Source organism: Cnephaeus nilssonii (assembly GCF_951640355.1).
Source record: "Cnephaeus nilssonii genome assembly, chromosome: 17".
Lineage (NCBI taxonomy): Eukaryota > Metazoa > Chordata > Mammalia > Chiroptera > Vespertilionidae > Cnephaeus > Cnephaeus nilssonii.
Genome location: NC_137088.1, coordinates 43,337,002 through 43,358,782, shown reverse-complemented (window position 1 = coordinate 43,358,782; position 21,781 = coordinate 43,337,002). Strand labels below are relative to the sequence as shown.

Below are 21,781 nucleotides of genomic sequence, written 5' to 3'. Positions count from 1 at the left end.
ACTCCCCTGAGCGTGTTGCAGGATGCGTGTGCCTACCTACCCGATTTTCCAGCCCCCACCCTTGTCTCAGGGACCCCTCCAGGGCAAGAATGCAGAGGAAATCCTCCAAGAGGTTCAGTGCCAGGGCAGCAGCCCGCGTGGAAGCGGCCTGGGACAGGCAAGCCCAAGAGTCCAGCCCGGGAAGTTGGGGTTCAGCCTCCTGCAGGTCCTTGGTGTGTTGGAAGGAGCGAAGAGAGCGGCTGCAGGCAGACGGCGGCTGCGGAGCGGACCTCTCTCTTTCAGCAGATGCCTGGGGGATGGGGAGCCCGGGGAAGGGGGCTCGAGCAGGGATTGTATCCCGCCCCCCTGCACCCCAGCCCGTGGTGTGGCTTTAAAATCCTGCGGAGTTTGTCATAGGCCGGCCTCACCACGCATGCGCATAGGCAAAGTTGAGTTTTCTCTCCCCCCCCCCCTCCCCTCTCTCTTTTCAGCAGCCTTTGGTTCTGCAACTTAAAAAAAAAAATTTTTTTTTCTTCTTCTCTGAGAACACCAGGGGAAAGGAGTGCGGAGAGGGAGGGAGAGCGTGCGGCAGTTGGCCAGAAGGGCCGGGGGTGGGTGGGGGGGACGCGGTCGCGGCGGTCGGTCAGCCTGTCTGCGGGGCTCAGGATCGCGTGGAAGGCTGCTGCACGCTCCACGACGCCGCCTCCGCCGTCCAGAGTCCGGTTCCGTGCGGCCGCCGCCGAGCGAGCTCCTCCCGCCGCCGCCGCCGGGCCCTCGACCGCCCGCCGCCCTGCCCGCCCGCCCGCCCGCTCTCCCGCCCCTCGGGCCCGGGCGCCAAACGAGGAGGTGGGCAGCCCCGCCGGCCATGGACCTCCGGAGCTGAACAGCCGCCGCGGAGCCCCTCGCCCCTCCCCAGCCCCACGCCCTCGGTGCCCTCGCTTCGCGTCGCCCTTCGCCCTGGAAAGGCGGGGGAACGAGGGGGATTAACCCGAAGAGAGAAAGAAGGGGGTGGGGAGGGGAGAGCCCGTGTCTCCCCTGGGGCGATCGCCCCCCGAAACCACCGTACGGCAGAACGTCCGGGGACGACTACCCATTTTGCGCTCCCTTTTTGCCAAACCCTAAAATGAAAGGACAAAAGTTGGCGCTGACTCTTACAGCTCGGATGGCGACTTGTGCGTTTTCAGCGGCATCTCCCGGAGAAAAAGCCGTGCGCGCCTGATTGTTCTGGGGCCCCAGCGCTGCAGAGTGTGTGTGTGTGTGAGTGTGTGTGTGTGTGTGTGTGTGTGTGTGTGTGTGTGTTTGGGTGTGTGTCTGTGTGTACACAGACGTCCGCACACTCGCGGCCCCAGGATCAGCGCCTGGAAGCAGACTTTTCGGCCACAGACTTGGAGAGGAGGAGCTGGAGATCAGGAGGGCGTGAGCCGCCAGGAGTTTGCAGAATCCGTGGTGTGAATGAACTGGGGGCACCTGGGCGCACGGATCACCCCCCCCCCTTCGCCTCAGGCCATAGTTGAGTAGTGGGGCATTTTTTTTTCACCCTCTTGTGAAGAATTTTTTTTTATTATTTGTTGTAAAGTCTTTTGCACAATCACGCCCACATTTGGGGTTGGAAAGCCCTAATTACCGCCGTCGCTGATGGACGTTGGAGAGGGAGCGCCTCGCCGCGGAGCAGTCGCCTGCGCGCCCTCGCCGGACCCGCGGCTCCCTTGTTGCGCCTCGGCCCGGCCCTGTCTCTGCTGCGGGTCGCCGGGCTTCCGCGCCCCCTCGGATCCCGGGCGCATCCCAGCGCTGCTCAGGCTCGGGCCCCCAGACCCGGGCTCCAGGAACCGCTTCGGCTCCGATTCCCTGCGCCTGCGGGACGCGCCCAGTGGGATCCCGCAGCTCGGTGTCGTATCGTCCCCCCAGGCTTAACCGGCCGCTCCGCTTGGATTTCTCTGCTGCCCTCGCTCTGGTGGCGACTTCCTCTTCGGGCCCCCTCCCCCTCGCCATGAAGGTAGGTGTTCTTTGCTCCTCCGACGCTCGCCACTTTTTTTTTTTTTAACCTTTCCTTTTTTTTTCTTATGGAAGTTAACTGAATCCCCCTCCTCCCCAACCCCCATACCCCTTCCTATTCCTCCATTTCTCCTTTCGCCTCCAGAGAATGGAACTCCCGCGGGGCTCGCAGGGACCCCTACCCTCCGCCCCCCACCCCCTGCGCACTACTTCTGTCTCCCTGAGACCTCTTCTTGTCTCACCAAACGTTCTGTAAACCTTTTCGACTTTGGAGAAAAGGTTAGTAAGAGCCAAGGCAGAAAAACAGTGCGGTTCACAGACGACTTAACTTCCCTTTGGCCCTGAGAAACTCGAGTGTACTTACTCTGTATATTTCAGTAACAGGATAATGATTCAATTCAACAAATATTTACCAAGTGCCCACTGCGCGGGCACCGAGGAGGTGTGTGGGCCAGGGCTTGGAAAGGGGAAGTGGCCTCCTTGGTTGGGAGGCTGGGCAGCTGGACTAGGGGCCAGCTGCTCCAGAGAAGCGCACCCCTCGCCCTCTGTAGCCAGAGAGGCCAGGTTGCAGGCTCGTCCAGGCCAGGGAACCCTAGTGCTGCAGGCCTGTACCTTTAAGAGTGCCTGGCGGGGGGCCAGTGCGCACCCCGGCTTAGGGAGCAGGGTCGCGTTATTAGCATTATTAGCCGCCACTGGGTGAGCTGGGCACTTAGCGGCGGGGATGGGGGCGGGGAGGACTGGCGGCGGTGGCTCTAATCCTGTCCGCGGGGAAATCGCGCCCAGGCCCCCTGAGCGGAACCCGCCTAGTCCTTTGGAAACATTTGGGCGTCTGCGTTGGGAGAGCAGGCGGGGGGCAGTTTGTGAACTCTTGTTTGTTTTAATTGTCAGTTGTATGTTAAAGCCGAGTCACACACCCCGAGGGTCACCGAGAGTTCACTTTTAGGAAAAGTTAACATTTCTTCCTGCAATATAACTTGCTACTTTTCAAATAACTTTTCCTCTCGCTGCCCTCCAAGCTTCTCTCCTTCCCATTTTTGGTGATCTCGCCCATTTTCAGTCTTCCAGAAAATAAGGTTGAAATTGGAATGAGGATGTTTCCTAAAAGCAAGCAAATTCTCCCTCCCCAAAGGGTTTTTAAAAACCCGCTAACCGGGAGACCCCCGCGGCCTTGTTTTACTTTCTAAACCTAGTCCGGCACGGGGCCCCCTCTCCTCTCGTCTTTCTTTAAATGGACAACTCGCTGTTTGGAAGTCGCTTGTAGCCAGCGGTGCGATCGCACCTCCTCGGCCCCTGCCCTGCCGCCAACGCTCTCTGTGGCTCAGCCAGATGCGGAGATTCCGTTTCTGGACCGCCTCTGTCAGGGGAGTTCCGAGAGGGTAATGCTGAGAGCGCGCAGACGATGGAGAGGCAGCGGAATTGTGTGTCCGGGTATGTGGGTTTGTGTCCTGCGTGTAAAAAGGTCAGTTGTTCTTGGGTCTTGGGTCTAGTAAGCCTTGGTCCCGCACCGCCCCACCAAGGAGAACCGTCCCTCCCCTCCGGAAGGCCGACCCAAGACTCTCTTGCCATTTCCCCTCCCCTCATTGGAGCGCTCCAGTGCACAAGGGGTTAGCACCGTGCGCCGGGAGCTCAGCTTTTCCCCGCAGTCTTTTCTTCCCTGCCGCGCGGTGCCGGCTGCCCCCTGTTGGCTGCCTGGAGGTAGGACACCTCAGATTCAGTTCGATGGGGCGAGTGGGTTCGCCTCTAGCTCCCACCTCTGGCTGCGCACATTCTACCCCACCTTCTCCGGGGAGGGCCGCTCCGAGGCCCCCAGAGGACCCGCTCCACTGCGCCGCCACCGCGATGCGGAAGAGGCCAAGGGCGCAACCCAGCCAACGGGGCTGGGGCGGGTGGAGCAAGAGTTGGTACCTCTTCTCCAAGGCGTTGGAACGAGAGCGCTGCCCTCTAGGAGGCCTCGGGTCTGGTCTTGGCGCTCTCACCAATTTTCTCTGTGATCGAGGACAAGTGTTGCTTTCTCTGGTCCTCAGCTTCTTGTCTATTAAAAAGTGCAGTTGAAACTGCCTCCGAAGGGAGGTGGTGGGGGTTGAACTGATGTTTCATTTTCTTTCTCCTTCCTCCGGACTCTGCTCTTCCTCTGGATAAAGTTGAGAGCCTGTGCTGAGAGTTAGACATTTCGTGCGAGAAGGTAGGAGTGGGGTGTGTGTGTGTGTGTGTGTGTGTGTGTGTGAGGGGGGGGGTGCGGTCTGGAGAGCCTTGTCCCAGGGGTGGACAATGGAAGGCAGGGAGCAGACAGAACTAGACTTGGCTACTAGTCCTCCCTTGGAGACCCTTTGCTACTGGACCTGCTGTTGGTTTTGCGTCAGGGCGATCACAGGCTGCTCACGTTCCTTGCAATGATTTGGGCTCCGAAAGCTCCCTCCACCCTCTCTCGCCCACCCCCACCCCCATCCCGCCACAGCGCTTTGGATACATCCCGGCAGCACGGGGCGGCCGCAGCCCACCCACCCGCCCTGCACCCAGGCTAGAGGCAAGGGGGAGCGCTGGCTCCTTGTTTGCCCCCCCAAAGCAGACCTCCTATCAGCCTTGACCGGCTCATCCTCCCCTCCCCTCCCACTTTCTTGGCGTTCCTGAAGCAGGACAGCCCAACACAACAATCGAGTTTTTCTCCCGCAGTTTTCTCCATCTTTCTCCTTGCTTTGGGGAGAGATCGCAGTGGGGAAAACAAGGTTTATTTCCCACCAAGAGCTGTGATTCTTGGAGTTTCCTACCCCTTTCGACACCGTGAGTCCAGGTCCAACTCACTTCCTCCAAGTTGGTCTCCCTCATCATTTCCACTTCCAGAGACTTGCGGACGGGCGGGCGCAGGGTGGAGGGGGGGGGGGTGAGGGGGGAGTGCTGGACGCAAAGAGCTTGGTGGAAGGGCTTGCCCAAACTGAGCGAGGTAGCGCCAGCGGCCAGGGTCGGGGTTATTCGCCCTGCCTCTGTGGAATTTCTTTTTAGGGGCGGCGGGCGGAGGACTCGGGGAGGTTTGCGAGTGCCTTGCGGTGCTTTCCGTGGCACGCGAACGTTTAACAAACAGCTTGATGGTTTCCTTTCTCTTACCTCCTATCACTCCACGCCCGCAACCCAGTTGAAAAGAAGGGTTAGGGACACCTTTAATCTAACGTGAAAGCTTTGGAGGAGAGACAGAATCAGCCGTCGCTACGATGAGCTGCTCTGGGCTGGAAACAAGGGCGCGCTAAGGTTCTCACCCGCAACCTCACCCCTCCCCTGCGCTTGAAACTCTCAAATGCACCCTCCTTCCCATCCCACACAAGGAACAGGTTCCGAGGTCCTTGCAAAGCCAGCTTTCCCGGGCTCTGAAAGCTTTTGAAAACCTTTAGTCCATTCTTGGTAAACTTAGCTTCTGCCTAGGAGTTTTGATTCACCCTGGCTCGGTGTCCCCGTCTCCGGAGAGGTCTCCTTTCGTACTGTCTTTGCGGATCAGATCTCTTCCTAAACAAGGCAGGGGTGTTTACCCAACAGAGTCGATGTATTTATTAGGGAGTTCTCGGTAGGTTCCTTAAATATTTCAGACTTGTGGGGCCTTTTCTGGGTTGCTCGGGGTTTGGATGGGGGAAGAGGGCCAAGGTGTTTCCGGGCAAGCTCGCGGGGTTAAGTGGCGACACGACTCGCCCGGCTCTCCTGCGGAGCCCCTTGGGGATACCTTTGGCTGACCCCAGCCTGGAGCTGGGGAGACCCGGCGTGCCGAGACCCCGTGACCCACTACTAGTTGGCCCCAGCTCTGGGAATAGGTGGGCTTTTCTCGGGGTCGTCGGCCGAGAGTGGGTTCGGTTTGTGTGGCTTCCCCTCTAACAAAGAGATCCCCTGTAATCCGCCGAATCTGTTATCAATTTCTCCGTTGCCCGCGCCCCGCCCCGCGCGCCCCGCCCGTCGGGAAGCTCGGAAAGTGCGCGTGGCCAGCAGCGACCAGCGCCGCCGTCTGGGAAGCACGTCGGAGCCCGTGTATCTGTGCACGCGTGTGAGTGTGTGAACGTGCGTGAGTGTGATTGTGCCGGAGTGGATGCGCGCGGCCTCGGCCGCCTATGGCGAGAGCCGACTTTGCATCAGGGGCCGCGCGCGAAGGCAGACCTCGCAGCCCACCCCCCTCCCCTGGAGGAAACTTGACACTCCGGGCGGGGGTGGGGAGGGAAGACTTCTCTCCACGGCCGGGGAAACCCCAGGTTTCTATTCTCTGGGATGCGCCCCCAGCTTAACGGGCGTTTTGAGGACCAGTGTGCCACGGGCGCCGGAGCCCTGGGTAGCGGGCACCGGGGACCACATAAGCATTTCCTCTCGAAGAAGCCCCCCGAGGTGTCCGGGCCAGAGGGGCGGCTGGCCAGGAAAAGCCGTGGCAAGCTTCTGAGCCCCTGCGTGTTTCCACAGCTGCCTAGGTCCCCTCAGCCCCTTCTATGGCGAAGGTTCCCGGCCAGGCCCTCCTGTCGCCTGGAAGAGGCTCCCCTATCCTTTCCCGAGGAAGGGGTCCCTTGGGAGCTGCGGGAGGCGCAGCGCGTCCGGGTTAAACTTATCAGAGATGTAAACGGGGACTTTGGAAACCTGCTCCTCCCACCCGCAGCCGCCGCCGCTTTGCTCCGCTGCCGCCTGCAGGTGGAGAAGTCACCAGTGGGGAGGAAGGGCAGCGGAAGCTTCCAAGGCCGCCCCCGCCCCGAAATTCTTGACGACTGGAACCTTCGCCGCCAGGCCCTCTGCGCCCTGGAATCCAGGGTCTCCGCGGCGGCGGCGCCCGAGCCTGCGCATCTCTGGCCCCGTCGGGGGGCTCACTGGAACCAGCTCTGGCCTCCACCTGCACCCTCGCCGTTCAGAACGGACCCAGCCGAGTCTTAATTGGGCTGGAGGGTGGGGTGGCGGTGTTCCAAGGCCGGGCTCACGGTGCCGCGACGACGGCGAAGTGGCGGACAACTCCAGATCAGGACCAAAGGAAACTGGAGTCCCCCCTGGCTTCCTTTCCCCCTGCTCCCAGGCAGCTGCCAGGAGTGGGGTCGGGAGGGAGTGAAAAGGAATTTGGAGGAGGGTGGTGGGGAGAGCAGGGAAGGGGTCCTGTCCGGGGACAACGGGACCCAGATCCCTTCTTTCCTCTGGGGTGCCATCCTTACGCTAGAGTACGCTGAGCCCCAGGGAGCGCCCTGTTTTCTGGATTCCTTGGTTGGGAGAGCAGATCTCTCTCTCTCTCTCTCCATTGACTCCTGTGCCCCCATCTCCTTCCTCCAGCTCCAATCTGGCTGAGGAGCGTCCTGAGGAAAACCAGGCTGCCCTCCCCCTTCTGGAAGTGGCTTCGCCCAAAGCGGCCCGTAAACTGATTATGAAACATACGATGTTAATTCAGAGCTGCATTTCCCAGCTGGGCACTTTCTCGCGCGCTGCTCCCCCGGGCCTCGCCCCCCACCCCCTGCCCTTCCCTCCCGCGTCCTGCCCCCACCCCCCACCCCCGCGCCGGCCACCCCGCCTCCTCCGCAGCCGCCAGCGGCGCGCTCCACTCTCCTTCGCGCTCCTCTCGCCCTTGGAATTAATTCCGGCTCCACTTGTTGCTCGGCCCAGGTCGGGGAGAGGGCGAGGGTGGCGGCGGGGTCCCAAGTGAATTCCCATGGAGGGACCTAGCACTGCGGGAGCTAGAGGGGAGCGAGGGGGTGCGGGACCCGAGCGAGCGAGCAGGAAGGAGGCAGCGCCTGGCACCCGGGCTTTGACTCAACAGCATTGAGACATGTTTGTAATCGCTGGCGTGCCCCGCGCGCAGGATCCCAGAGAAATCAGGTTTCCTGGTGAGGTTGCGTGGGTGGATTAATTTGGAAAAAGAAACTGCCTATATCTTCTCATCAAACAGCTCACGGAGGAGAAGCGCAGTCCATCAACAGTAAACTTAAGAGACCCGGATGCTTCCGTTGTTTAAACTTGTATGCTTGAAAATTATCTGAGAGGCAATAAACATCTGCTCCTTTCTTCCCTCTCCAGAAGCCCATTGGAATATTAAGCCCAGGAGTTGCTTTGGGGACGGCTGGAAGTGCAATGTCTTCCAAGTTCTTCCTAATGGCTTTGGCCATATTTTTCTCCTTCGCCCAGGTTGTAATAGAAGCCAATTCTTGGTGGTAAGTTCATTCTATGTGCATATTTTATTTTATTTTTTAAAAAAGATACATTTGTATGATGCTGCCATATTTAAAGCTAAAACACGAGCTTGGGTGCATTTATCTAAGACACATATGCATTTTTATTTACATGTATTTTCAAATAAGAATTTTCTTTGAAGTTGCTAACATTGTAAAGCTTATCTTTAGCTCCCTAGGGAATCAGAACTTATAAATCTAGACCTGTTTCTGTGAGGCCCTTGTTCAGATGTATGCTTGTAGTCCATCATATAATAAAAGGGAACCAAAAGTCTCTTCTCTAATCACTGGAAGCCTATCTCTACATTTTACTTTTTGCCACCTCTAGGTAGTCAAAGTGAGTTCCAACTTTTATTTTTCTGTCACTTGAGGTTATTAACCTTCAGGGTCTACTGTAGGGAGAGTTCTAGGAAGAGAGCTGAACTTCAAGTCGAGAAGTATTTGGGCTCGAAATTCGGTCAAGAAAAGGTGAACTTGAAGTAGTCCAATGTCCCTGAATGAGAGGGTTTCTTTCTGGCAGGGCCCGTGCAGATAGGCTGCAGTATATCCAGAGGATTATTTTTGACGGCGTTCTGGATATTTTTCCCTGTGAATGAGCAGTGTTTTTCTGACTGTCAAACATGACTGCTGTTCACTGGATACCCTGTCTTGGGTCCTTCACAATCATATATAAGGAGCCCTTTTAAACTGTCCAGAGCGTTGGTGAAGTTTCTCCCGTCCATATACTTGTCCCACTGTTCTTCCATCAGTCAAAAGGAGCTGCTATCTGCCGCCCGTGTCTAATTGTGTCTACTTTCCTCGGCATTCATACGTTTTTCAAGGCAGATCGGTCCAATTTGTGGGGCAAAGTGAGTGAGTCACTTTCTCTAAGGTCAGAGATTTGTCCCGAAACCGCTGTTGACCTCTTTTCTGAGTGGGTTTCGGAAATACTGGTTCAGGTATACGGCAGGGGTGGGGGCAAGGACGGGAGTTAAAAACTCTGAGGGGCCAGCTGGCGGGATGGGGACTACACAATACCTCCGTTTTCTGAGTGGAGCTGAAACAGAGGAGTTTTATGAAGCCCTTCTCATACTTTGTCATGAGGACAAGCAGGAGAGAAAAGCATCTGTGTGCTTAGAACTATGTCTTGCTGACATGCTTTCTGGGGGCCCACCTCGAGAGTTCACGTAAATCTTAAACGCACATCTCCCCCCACCCCTTTCCAGGTCGCTAGGTATGAATAACCCTGTTCAGATGTCAGAAGTATATATCATAGGAGCACAGCCCCTCTGCAGCCAGCTGGCAGGACTCTCTCAAGGACAGAAGAAGCTCTGCCATTTGTACCAGGACCACATGCAGTACATTGGCGAAGGCGCGAAGACGGGCATCAAGGAATGCCAGTATCAGTTCCGGCATCGGCGATGGAACTGCAGCACTGTGGATAACACCTCCGTGTTTGGCAGGGTTATGCAGATAGGTAGGAGACCACTTCACATATTTTTAAATATATATATATATATAAACCTTTCTCCTAGAAAAAGTCCTTCGTGTTTCCTAACCAGCCTGATCCCCAGGGAATCTTCCAGCAGAATAGTGGCTTAGGGATTTGTGTCCTTATTGCTGCCTGTGTTAATTCCCATTCCCACACTCCTTTTTTTTTTAACCTTCTGGACTTCCTTCACCCAATCAGGAGGGGAGCATCTAAGACGCCATTATTTTTTCTGAACGTGTAATTTTTCTAAGAAACATTTTGGTTACAATAGAAGCAGCACACTTATTTTGGTTTCTCAAAAGTAGACGAGGAAAGCTGAGTCAGTTATACTCTCTTAAGCTCCAAAACTCTTTTAGCTGTTCACAGTTTTCTCACTTAAGCCGCAATTCAAATGGCCCAAGCAGCAAACGAAAAGTTGTCATCTTTCAGAATGCTGGGTGTGTTGGAAATGAATCAGGTTCTAATTTTCCTAATATAGATAGTCCCTGAGGCTATAGAGATCTATAAGTTAAAAGCTTTCCTTTTAGTCCCTGAAAGAATTTTAATTAGAAATGGTTCAATTTACATTTGCGATTTTGGCAATTGATATAAAAGCACATCCTTCATTCAGACCTCAACCTAGCAACTTAAAAGAAAAAGTTTAATTGTATCACTCACAATCCGACTCTTTATTTTAAATATGTTGTTGAACTTGTTGTTCCATTCAGGGAGGAGATGGCATTAAAACTGGACAAAAGGCAAAGAATTTGAAACATCGGTTTGCCTCTGGTTTGGTTTAATAGCACAGGGTACTGTCTGACAGACTAGGTCCTGTGTCCGTTTTCTGGTGTGAATATTTTAGGCCTCTTTTCTTTTATGCAAAACAAGCCCTTATAATTAATATGACTGCAGTAACTCCTAAAATAAGAAGCAATCTATCAAAGCAATTAACTGTTTATACTGACTGAAGATAAAAAGTTGGCTTAATATCCGTCACGGATGGATAAAATGCTTTTTTAAAAAACCCTGAAAAGTGCATTCATTGAGAACAAAAAAGAGTTGTCAGTGGATGTTTGAGCCAAGCGGCTTCATAAACTAAAATAATACAGGTCTGGAAGCCAGTCCTCTAATTGAATGGGAAAATGGTCTGAAGCCCCAGCCTGCAAAGTTTCCTAGGGCTTTGTCCTTCCTGTTAATGATTAAAATGTGCTAATGTATATACTGGATCAGGAGCTGGGAGTTCAGCCTCAGAAACACAGTTTTCCCTGAATATAGGCTGCCTTATGTAGGTAACAGGGGGTGTGGTGGAGATTCGGTTCCCCTGCATTTTGATATTGTGGGTGAACTAGACACTTCTTTTTAAAGTGATAGCAGAATGGCCTGTTGTCAGCCTTCCCCCCTTACATTTGCTTACAGCGTGCCCCTACACTGCCTTCCTCTCCAGCTGTGGGGCCACTTTTTCACAAGAATATGAGTTAGCAAAAATCGCACACCTCTGATGGTAACCAGACAGGGAAACAGCAGTTGGAACTGTTTTTCTGTGTAGTCACTGGAACACAGCTTTGATTTAAGATCCTCTTCTTGTCTGTATATGCAGCCTGTTTTGGGCCAACATGTTCAGAATAAGCTATCATTTGCTAAGTGGATTTGAGTTCTGCTGGAGATTTATTTAAAATGTGGTCCAAGATTCAAAGAGCCTGCTTCCTCGGGGAACAAGCAGAACCCTTGGTACAAAGGCCTATATTTAATTGTCCCTTGCAAGTACATTCTCTGGTCCTCAGCTGTGTGGTACTGGCTGTCTGGGTCCATGGGAAGTGGGTGGGACCGCCTCTGAGGGAGCCCTCCTCGATAGGATCTCCAAGTCAGCTGCTGTTCTGGGAAGATGCCGCGCCTCCCTTGCCAACAGTTCCCCAGGTGCCTGGGGTCTCAGGGCAGAAAGCTGCTGCTGGGTGGCTTGTGTTGGAGCACCAACAGAGCCGCCTCTCTCTCTCTCTCTCTCTCTCTCTCTCTCTCTCTCTCTCTCTCTCAAATTTAAAATATATTTGGAGAGAAGAAAAAACAGAATAGCTTTTGGTAGAAGAGGAACATGGACCCAACCCCATTCGTGGGAAAGTGGCTTCGTGTTCACTTTTCCATTTAAGGGTACCTTGGGAGGGAAAGTTCAGAACACCTTTAAGAATGAGAGGTGTGTGTGTGCGCGCACTTGCCTGCTCGAAAGCACTTGGGACATCAGGGACATGGCGAGCCATTCTTGTCCAAAGCACTTGGGACATCAGGGACATGGAGAGCCATTCTTGTCCGTGAGAATCTGACCCTGTGATGGGGCCAGTGTCTGAGAAACCCAGGGCTGCCACTTCCACCCCCCTCCCCAACTCATTTTTCTAGGGTACCAATGGCCTCGGAGGCACTGTACACAATCGCCTGGTGAAGGGCCCGCTCTTCACTTGGGAAACTTGCTCATTTTTCATCACGCTACCCTTTCTTCCAGCTTTTGTCTCTGTCCCTTCTTTGTTTCCACGCTGTGAAAAGATATGTCAGGAAGGCACCATTTTTAAGGAGTGTGAGGATGGGAGAGGAGGTAGGTTCACAGGGAGGGAAACCCAGGGGAAGCAGCAGTATTCCCTCCAGGATGACTGTAGCCACAGGCTGTTAGCCAAAGAGCCCCTTTCAAACCCACGTTTCCCCTGCAGTGACCAATTAGCTCGGAGACTTCTACCAGGTTCGTATTCTGGGGCGAAAAAAGAACTGCTCAAGATAGACTTCTGAAACAAGCAGCATGATTGTGTCTGGTATGAAAGACCTTTTATGCTTTGTGTACTCACAAGACAGGGTCTGATTTTCCGTATCTCTGAAGGATTGTTTATCTCCTCTTCCTCCAGCTACCTCTTTATTCCATCAGCCTCCCATCCAGGGCCACAGCATTTTCTGTGTTATGTGCTCATCCTTAAATAACTCCCTAGAATCTATCTTCCCTCCTCATTTCTCTCCACTCCCTCCCATGTTCTCTGCCTCACTAATTCCAGCAAGATAGATGTCACACCCCACAGGAACTTTCTGGATCCTCCTGCCAACCACCAGCACACGCCTCAAGTTATTCATTTTTTAAAATGTGGGAGGGAAGGTCTGTGGTAAATGGGAACCATCGCCATTCCTGGCAGGGGTGGGGGTGGGGTCAGAAGTGGCCATGGATGGGGTTGGAGCAGAGGTCCCAGGAAAAGGAAGGGTCCTCGAAGGGGCACAGCCGTCCCCCTGCAGAAGGACCCTTCTGGTTGGGGCTGGGTTGCATCGCCACCCCTCTCTGCTCCTCACAAAACAATCAGCCAGCACTTGCAGTGCGGGAGAAACTGATTCTGGTGCAAGGATTCTAGTGTCTGAGGGGGCTCCCCCCCCCCCCCCAGGTTTCAAGTTCAATACTCTGATTTTATAGTTGAGGAAAGTGAGCCCCCCTCAGCTCACCCCCAGACCCAGCTTCAGCTGGCCTGCTGGTGTTAACCCTTTCTCCCTCCTAGTACAGCTTTTTATTGAGTGGCTTCTGATAGGCCTAGAAATGTCCTCACGTACAAGTGGAGATTAAGGCGGTCTGTGATGACCTCCATTTTTCTCCTGACAGACAGGGCCCCTGTTTTACAGGGGGACAGTCTTTGCGAGCTTTAGGGAAGGGGAAACCTGTTTCAGGTTTGTGTATTCTTTACAAGTCTTGGGGAGGAAGAAGCTTTTTTTTGTCTTTTCCCTTGAGATTGTGCTTTTGCCTTCTTGCTGTCATATTCTCACACTGAGGCGCGGGATGGCAGGGAGTCGCAGAAGTGGCACCCGAGACCAGCAGGCTGTTTTCAAAGTAGACACTCACCTAGATGAGAAGTCTCAGTCCAGTCAGCTTGGGATTCAGAAAGAAGCAGCTCAGTGATAACGGTCTAGGGATGGGTTTAGAAAATGCCCACTGGGAAAGCCTAGAGCCTCATCCTGGGACACACTTAGTGCTGCGGGAGGGCCAGGCGACAAGCAGCAGGAGGAGGGGACCTGGCTAGAACCGGCGTGGCCACCGTGTGGCTGCTGCAGTGGCCGCCACCCACTGGGGCCTCAAACTTTCCGAGGCTCCAAGCCTGGCAACTGCTGTGCGCCCGCCATGTGAAAATCATACAAACACTAAAATGTATGTGAGGAAGTCTACCCAAATTCTGAGTTTCCCCTCAATGACTCCTTTCTTGTGCATTTTTGGAAATAAGAAGTTTCCAATATTTTAAAAAGAGTTGGAGAGAAAATCAGGCCAGCACGGCCTAGAATCCTGCCTTTGGCTCTGAAAGGCAAGAGCGCAGGTCTCGGGGATGTGCCACTCCTTTGTTACTTGTTGCTGCGGCGTCATTGGTTACTTCTTTGTTATTTGGGGGGAAGCAGCAGGGCGGGGGGGGGGGCGCAGGGCCTGAGCGTGTGTTCGGGATGGGGCCCTCCGTGGTCCCCGTCCAGGGGCGGCACGTGTGCGAGCATCTCCACAGCATCCCCGCCCACACCCTCCCGGGCCAGGGGCTGCTGTGAGTTGGGGGGGGGGGGGGTGGCCCTCCGCAGCGCCCGGTGACCCGCGTCCTCGCCCGCAGGCAGCCGCGAGACGGCCTTCACGTACGCGGTGAGCGCCGCGGGGGTGGTCAACGCCATGAGCCGCGCGTGCCGCGAGGGCGAGCTGTCCACCTGCGGCTGCAGCCGCGCCGCGCGCCCCAAGGACCTGCCCCGGGACTGGCTGTGGGGCGGCTGCGGCGACAACATCGACTACGGCTACCGCTTCGCCAAGGAGTTCGTGGACGCGCGCGAGCGGGAGCGCATCCACGCCAAAGGCTCCTACGAGAGCGCGCGCATCCTCATGAACCTGCACAACAACGAGGCCGGCCGCAGGGTGAGTGCCCGTGGGGTCCACGCTGCTTCCCTTTGTCTCCCCCCAACCAAGCCGGGCCTCTTCCGGCCTCTCCACCCCTCCCTCTGCCTCTGGTTCCTGTCTTTTTGTCTCTCTGTGTCTCTGTCTCCCTCTTTCTGTCTCCAACCCCCTTTCTATCTTTTCTGGTCTCCTTCCCTCTCTCCCTGTTTGTCTTTTTTTCTCTCCCCTTCCTCCTGCTCTCTCCCACTCCCCCACCCCCCACCCCCCACCCCAAGACCTCAGGCCTCTCTGGAGAGGGGCACACCCCCCAGAAAGGCCTCGTGGGGGTCAGTGCTACCTGGCCCCCTCCAGCCAAGGTGCTTCTGCAGGAGCCAGACAAAGAGCTTTCTCGGCCCTTTAATCAGTCCCCAGGGCCACTGGCCAGCCCGGCTTGGAAGTAAAACAGTTAGCAGTGTCTGCCCTCCTCCCTGGAACAGGCCTGTGGCTGGGCTTACCTTGGGGAGAGGGAGTTCCTTCTCCAGGGAGTGCCCAGCTGAGAAACCCTCACCCCAGTCTCCAGGACTTACCTCTCTTCCTCTTCCCTATGTCATTAGTATGTCATTAGAGAGCAAGCTTGATGGACTGAAGGCTTTTCTTAAAAAGAGAGAGAGAGAGAGAGCGCTTTTATAGGAAAACTACAGCCTTTTTCTAGTCTGACCATCAGGCCCATTGTGGGTGCCCCTGGAGGGATGAGAGGGCCACTCAGAAGTGCCCAGAGGGGACCGAATCTGCAGGCCCTCCTGAGTGTCCCCATTCTGCTCCCTCCTTCCCCTGGTGGGGCCATGAAATGCTTCTCCACAACAGTTAAAAGGACCCCTTTTTCCCTGCGGGGAAGCACATGGCACTTTATGGCTGCTCTAAAATGAAGGGGTGAAAACTTCTCTTTGGCAGCATTGAAAACCAGGGTCATTATTTTTTTTCACAGAGCCCCTGGGAAAGGTAGGTGCCAGGGACTTTCTGGTCAGAGATTTCACCCTTCTGTATTTTGGGGTGAGGAGAAGGGAAGATAATCACAAAGTAAAATATCCAGAACTGGAAGGAAGGAGCCTTAGGACCCTTTGTCTGCACACCCCCATTTTAGAGATTGGGAAACTGAGGCCTAGAGAAACACTTCATGGCTGTGGAAGAGAGTTAATGGAGTGAGATATAAACCAGGTGCTTTGTGCTTTGTGCTTTTTTTTTTTTTTTTTCTTAATTGAACTCATGCATCACAGCTTAGGGATGAAGGGATATAGTTTTTGGAAACAGTGAAATCTAAAATCCAGTTCTGTCTGTACCTTTCTGTTTCTGAGCCTCAGTTTCCCCACTTCCACATCTGTTAAATGGCCATGGCATTAGCTTGAGGTTATCTTGCGCACTAAGGGGGATCATGTGAAATACCAATACGTGACTCTTTCTTACCTACAAAATCACAACTTCCTCTGGTTCCACCGAAGGTCTTCCTTTAGTGTTGGCCAGTAGTAAAGTGCTTGATAAATACCAAACCTTAGGAAGGAGAAGACATAGACCATGCCAGCTGTCCTATCTACTCGGATTTGATGCCAAACATTTGGTGGTGTCGGGGAAGGACTGAACTCTGCAGATTTTCGCCTGTGCTGCCCTGAGGGGTCAGATCATTGCTCCAGAGGGAGTGTGGCCTCTCCTGCCTCAGGTCGTCCACCGTAGGGTGTCTGAACTCTCTCTCCCCAGGGTGGCCCACCCCAGGTTGTGCAACGGGCATGTCAACCCTGCTCTCTCTGGGAGCCCAGAGACCTTGCTCTTGTGCTCATCAGAGACGTACACCTTGACTCTCTCAGACAGGACATGCCCTTGGGACAGAGATGTGGCTGCTGCTCTGGGCCCATTCTGCCCATATTAGGTGCTTCCGTCCATCTTTGAAGATTCCCTACACTTCTCCCACGTAGAAAAGTCATCAGGGGCTTAGCAACCAAGGAGAACAGGTCAAGGGATTTCCAGGTGAAGGGAGGGAATTTTGCAGAATTGAAAAAGTACCTTTAATATTATAATTTCATTTAACAGCTGCATTTTTTAATATTGAGGGATTCTCCCCCCTGCCCTAAGTTTTTTAATGCAAGCAGTGAGCTGAGCGTGTATCCTGGCGGATGAGGTTACATAAAAGACAGTTTTTCTCCAGGATGGTGGGGGTGGGGCAGGGAATTTGGACACTGTGCCAGGAAATCCCATTAGCATCTCCTCGGGACATAGCTTTTTATTTTCCTCATGGGGGAGTGAAGGTTAAATATGTTTGCAAAACCCTTCCTTAGACTAGCTGTGCCTGAAACTCTTTATGCCAAGGGGATACACCCTGGCCCCCTTTTTAAGAGAGCCCCTGCAGACCCCCTGGAGGAAGGTCGTGGCTGTGCTGGGTGGAAGCAGCCTTCTCACTCTCTCCAGTTCCTGCCAACAGCACTGGGACTCTGGAGGGTAACCGGTCCAGGCACGGTGGGCTGTCAGGGCTATAAATAGGCAGCCGCCACCTCCCAGACTGCTGGGCACAGTGCTCTGAGGCCAGACCCGAGGCTAAGGTGATTGGGAAGGGCCCGGATGCCATGCCCTTGTCACCCTGGAGAAAGACCAGATTTACTGCTTCCATCCTGCACGCTAAGTACTTTCCGAGCATCCTCTAATTTTATCCTGACGACAGTGCTGTGAGGCTGGTGCCACCACGGTCCCCTACACAGATGGGAAGTGGAGGCTCCGAGAGGGGATGCCCATAGTTTGAATTCAGAGGCAGAGGCAGGAGAGAATCCAGGTCTGCCTGGGTCCAGGTGGGTGCTCTTAGCCTAGGCAGTGGAGGGAGGGGTAGGGATGGTCCAGGAAGCAGGAGGGAGAAGATCTGAGATCCGGGCCCAATTCTCCCACACTCTAGCTGTGTGACCTGCACAGGCTACTTTCCTTCTCTGTGCCCCTGTGTCACCATCTAATCCAGCCTGTGTGATCACATTGCTGGGAGGATTAAATGAAAGAAAAGAATGTAAAGGCTCTTAATACGGTGCGTGGTACACAGCACTAATAGTCATAGTGAGTCAAGGTCTGAGCCCTAATCCCACCTGGGCTGGACCCCTCCCAGCCGTACCACTTAATCAGTTGGGTACCCATAGGCAAGTCACTGAGCATGAGCTTGGAGCCCAACTGCCTGGGTTCAAATCCTGGTACCCCTACTTCCCATTGGTTGGGTAAGTAACTCACCTCTCTGGGCCTCATTTTCCTTCTCTGTGACATGGGAACGATAATAGCACTGCCCTCATTGGCTGGTTGTGGGGATTAATCCCGGCGGCGCAGGTAAAGAGTTGCGCACCATCTCTGGGAAGAGCGTTCAGGCTGCATTAGTTGCTGCTAATGTTGTTTTCCCCGACAAAACAGAGGCAACTGGAACACATTTTTCCTGTTCCTATTAAAGAGCTGTGGTTGTTTATGATGATGATGTGTAATAATGAGGGGCTAAGAACATATTTATTTTGTTGACTGTTTAAAGCTGGGGTGGGGAACGTCCGGCCCAGGGGCCATATAAGGCCCACGAAATCATTTGGTCTGGCCCTGCGAGGGGTGAGTTAATTAAATGTTTGACCAAATATAGCAGTTGATAATTTTGCATGGCCTGCGAGTGATGTGATAAAGAGCCATATGGCCCATAGCAGAAAAAAGGTTCCCCGCCCCAGGTCTAAAGAAAGCAGTACAGACTTTGGGTAGTGGAGAATGAGGAGGAAGCCGCCCAGCCCCTAGTTTAGGGGGGAACGTGGCTCCAGCCAGAAGGTGGAGGGGAGCTTTGTTAACATAGCCCTGCCTGCCCCCGGGCTCCTCCATGCGTTTGTCAACTGACTGTCCCATGTCCCCACAGACAGTGTACAACCTGGCCGATGTGGCCTGCAAGTGCCACGGGGTGTCCGGCTCCTGTAGCCTTAAGACGTGCTGGCTGCAGCTGGCCGACTTCCGCAAGGTGGGCGACGCCCTGAAGGAGAAGTATGACAGCGCGGCGGCCATGCGGCTCAACGGCCGAGGCAAGCTGGTGCAGGTGAACAGCCGCTTCAACTCGCCCACCACGCAGGACCTGGTCTACATCGACCCCAGCCCCGACTACTGCGTGCGCAACGAGAGCACGGGCTCGCTGGGCACGCAGGGCCGCCTGTGCAACAAGACGTCCGAGGGCATGGACGGCTGCGAGCTCATGTGCTGCGGCCGCGGCTATGACCAGTTCAAGACCGTGCAGACCGAGCGCTGCCACTGCAAGTTCCACTGGTGCTGCTACGTCAAGTGCAAGAAGTGCACGGAGATCGTGGACCAGTTCGTGTGCAAATAGTGGGCGCCCGCCGCTCGCCTGTCACCCAGCCCCGTTCCCAGGACCCACTTATTTATAGAAAGTACAGTGATTCTTGTTCTTTTTTTTTTTTTTTTTAATATTGTTTTATTTTCCCCCGAGAATTGCAACCGGAACCATTTTTTTTTCTGTTCCCATCTAAGAACTCTGTGGTTTATTATTAATATTATAATTATTATTTGGCAATAATGGAGGGTGGGAACCAAGAAAATATTTATTTTGTGGATCTTTGAAAAGGTAAGACTTTTTTGACGGTGTAGGATGAGGGGGAAATAACACATACCCTGACTTAGGTGTGTGCACATCAAGAGGGTAAAGGAAATACGTTTTCTTTTTGTCAACCGTGGGGTTGTACAGGGCAGGTAGCATCCAGCTGGAAGGGGTTGGTCCAAGTCTATGCTCCATTCAGCCAGAATGAATTGTAAATGCTCTGGTGAAAGGTCTTGAGAAACAAACAAACAAAATGAGGCCCCCTCCCCTTTCTCCAGGGGCTACCAGCCTGAAACATTTTCAAAATGGTAATTTAAAACTTAAAGAGCGAGAATCTCATTTCCCTCAAAGAAAAAAAAAGTATGCCATGTATCTCATGCTTCTCCAACATTCCATGCGCAGATGGTCCCATTCTAACAGCTACTGAAACTTGGGGAGCAGGGAGGAAAGCCTCAGAAAGGAAAAAAAAGAAAAAACTTAAAAACTCCTATATTAAGACTGATTTGAAGCTGTTACAGGAATTAGGTTATCAGATTGGGAAAGCATCCCCGAATGACTCTGGGTTGTAGACGTTTTGTTTGGAGAGGGGCGGGGGAGGTTGGCTTGAATCTAAAGGAAAATATACTGTAATTTTCTTAGGGATACTTGGTTAATAAATGATAATAATCAAAATAATAAATGGATTCCATTCACAGACCCTCCGCCCAAACACCAAGGTAATTGAATGCCGTTCAGCGCTGCACCAGAGCAGAAAACCTGTTTGCAGGGGAAGAGTGAAACCCGCCCTCCCACTTGACCCCCAGCCCTGCCTGAGCCCTCCTTGCCCCGCTGCGGAGGTGAGGCCGGCCATATCCAAAGGCACCTCCACTGGGTCCCCTTGGATTGCAGGATAGGAAATGCACCGTTAGGAGCTCCACTTGGAACACAGTTGCTACTTAGGGATTGTCCCCCCTAAAACTTGGATTCCGAGGAGCCGTAGTTTTATGTTTTGATGACATTCCTTGGCTGATGGAGTCCACAGGGGTGTTGCAGCGTGTCACTGTTACGATCCTGTGTTTAGGCTCTGCCCTCGAGCTTTTCCTGGGACACTGCAGGTGAACCCTAAAACTGTTCCTACTGGACCTGAGCAGTTGCATGTATAAGGGAGGGGTTGGGGAATGTGGTTTAATGGTGCCTGATATCTCAGTCTTTTGTACATAACGCGCGCACACACACGCACACACACACACACACACACACACACACACACACACACATATATATATATATATATACATACATATGTATATATAAATATAAATATTATTATATCAGTGCAGCCAGTGATTTAGAATTACACGTTCCTCTGGGGGTATTTCTCGGTCTAGAACATGGTTGTCCTTCGTTGCGATCCATCGGGATTTTAACAAGGGGTTTTCGAGTTGAGCATGGGCAGCGGCCCTGGTGTGATGCCACCTTGAGTATCACGAAGCAGCCTCGTGTCTGAGGCATCCGGAAGGCCTTCCTCCCTGATAATGCATGTTGGTTTGAAGGTTTCTTTTCTCTCCCTCCCCGCCCCCGCCCTTTTCTCCAACCTCCATTTCTGTACACTTTCCTGAAAGGGCATTACTAGTTCGTCATAGTCTTGGAAATGAAGAGAGATTCGAAACTAGGAAGCATAGTCATCATTTCTCTCTCCTTAGTTCGTTCTGCAGAGTGGAAACCGGTGCCTGGTAGATTTAGTAGTCCCTATTAGAGCCCCTAAGGAAAATCCAGCCCATGACACAGACAACTGATTTTTAAAACCGGACACCTCTTTCCACAAAGTGCCATCCAACGTGTTCTTATCTCAGACTTGCATGATTTAAGGAGTTTGGAAAGGTACACATCTCCTACAGCCGTCATAGGCTTGGTGGCCTTCACATCACCTCAGCCATAGGGGGCTCTTAATTTATTGCACAAGGATATTCACTTCCCCTCAGTTGCAGTGAATTGCAAGCAAAAGATCTTGAAATTTAAAAGCACTAATTAGTTTAAAATGTCACTTTTTTGGTTTTTATTATACAAAAACCATGAAGTTTTTATTTGCTAAACCAGATTTTGTTCCTTCTTAGTGATTCATGTTTATGAAGAGAGTTAAGTTTAACAATCCTAGTTTTTAAAAGAAACTATTTAATGTAAAATATTCTACTTGTCATTCAGATATTATGTATATCTTCTATGGCCTTTATTCTGTACTTTTAATGTACATATTTCTGTCTTGCGTGATTTGTATATTTCACTGGTTTAAAAAACAAACATCAAAAGGCTTATGCCAAATGGAAGATAGAATATAAAATAAAACGTTACTTGTATATTGGTAAGTGGCTTCAATTGTCGTTCAGATAATTCATGTGGAGATTTTTTGAGAAACCATGAGGGAGAGTTTAGGGTGACTACATGTTAGCATAGCAGAAGAGCGGAGAATTTTTTTTTTTTTAAACCAAAAACCAAACTATTTGGAAGCTTCAAAAGATTTCTATATGTAACAGAACAAGAGGGGAATTCTCTTTTCCTATATATGTTCCTCAAAAAATCAAGCAGATGGCGCAAAGCTGGGTATAGGATTGCTCGCATTCTTTTAGCATTATGCATGTAACTTAATTGTTGTAGAGCGCGTTGCTGTTGTAGCATCTCAGAGAACGGAAAGGGACATGCTTTCCCCAGGACCAGAGTTTTAGTCCCCAGAAGGGTATCTGTGTTTACCACTGCAAGGATTGCACCTCGCTAGTTGAAGTGACTGTGGACTTGAGTGTCTCTGT

At 52.8% G+C, this 21,781-nt stretch overlaps 1 protein-coding gene across 1 annotated transcript; it reads left to right on the top strand.

Moving 5' to 3' along the window:
• Positions 1-787: 787 nt before the first annotated feature.
• WNT5A (Wnt family member 5A) lies at positions 788-21,001 on the top strand. The gene is made up of 5 exons (XM_079794519.1): positions 788-1,972; positions 7,975-8,108; positions 9,332-9,582; positions 14,166-14,458; positions 18,315-21,001. Exons 1-5 carry the CDS (start codon positions 1,967-1,969, stop codon positions 18,771-18,773), a joined length of 1,143 nt encoding a protein of 380 aa, XP_079650645.1. The 5' UTR covers positions 788-1,966; the 3' UTR covers positions 18,774-21,001.
• Positions 21,002-21,781: the final 780 nt, after the last annotated feature.

Excerpts from the sequence above, each read along its gene's own strand:
- WNT5A (XM_079794519.1), top strand. Across the intron at positions 8,109-9,331 it reads ATAGAAGCCAATTCTTGGTG|GTCGCTAGGTATGAATAACC; the intron begins GTAAGTTCATTC and ends ACCCCTTTCCAG. Across the intron at positions 14,459-18,314 it reads ACAACGAGGCCGGCCGCAGG|ACAGTGTACAACCTGGCCGA; the intron begins GTGAGTGCCCGT and ends ATGTCCCCACAG.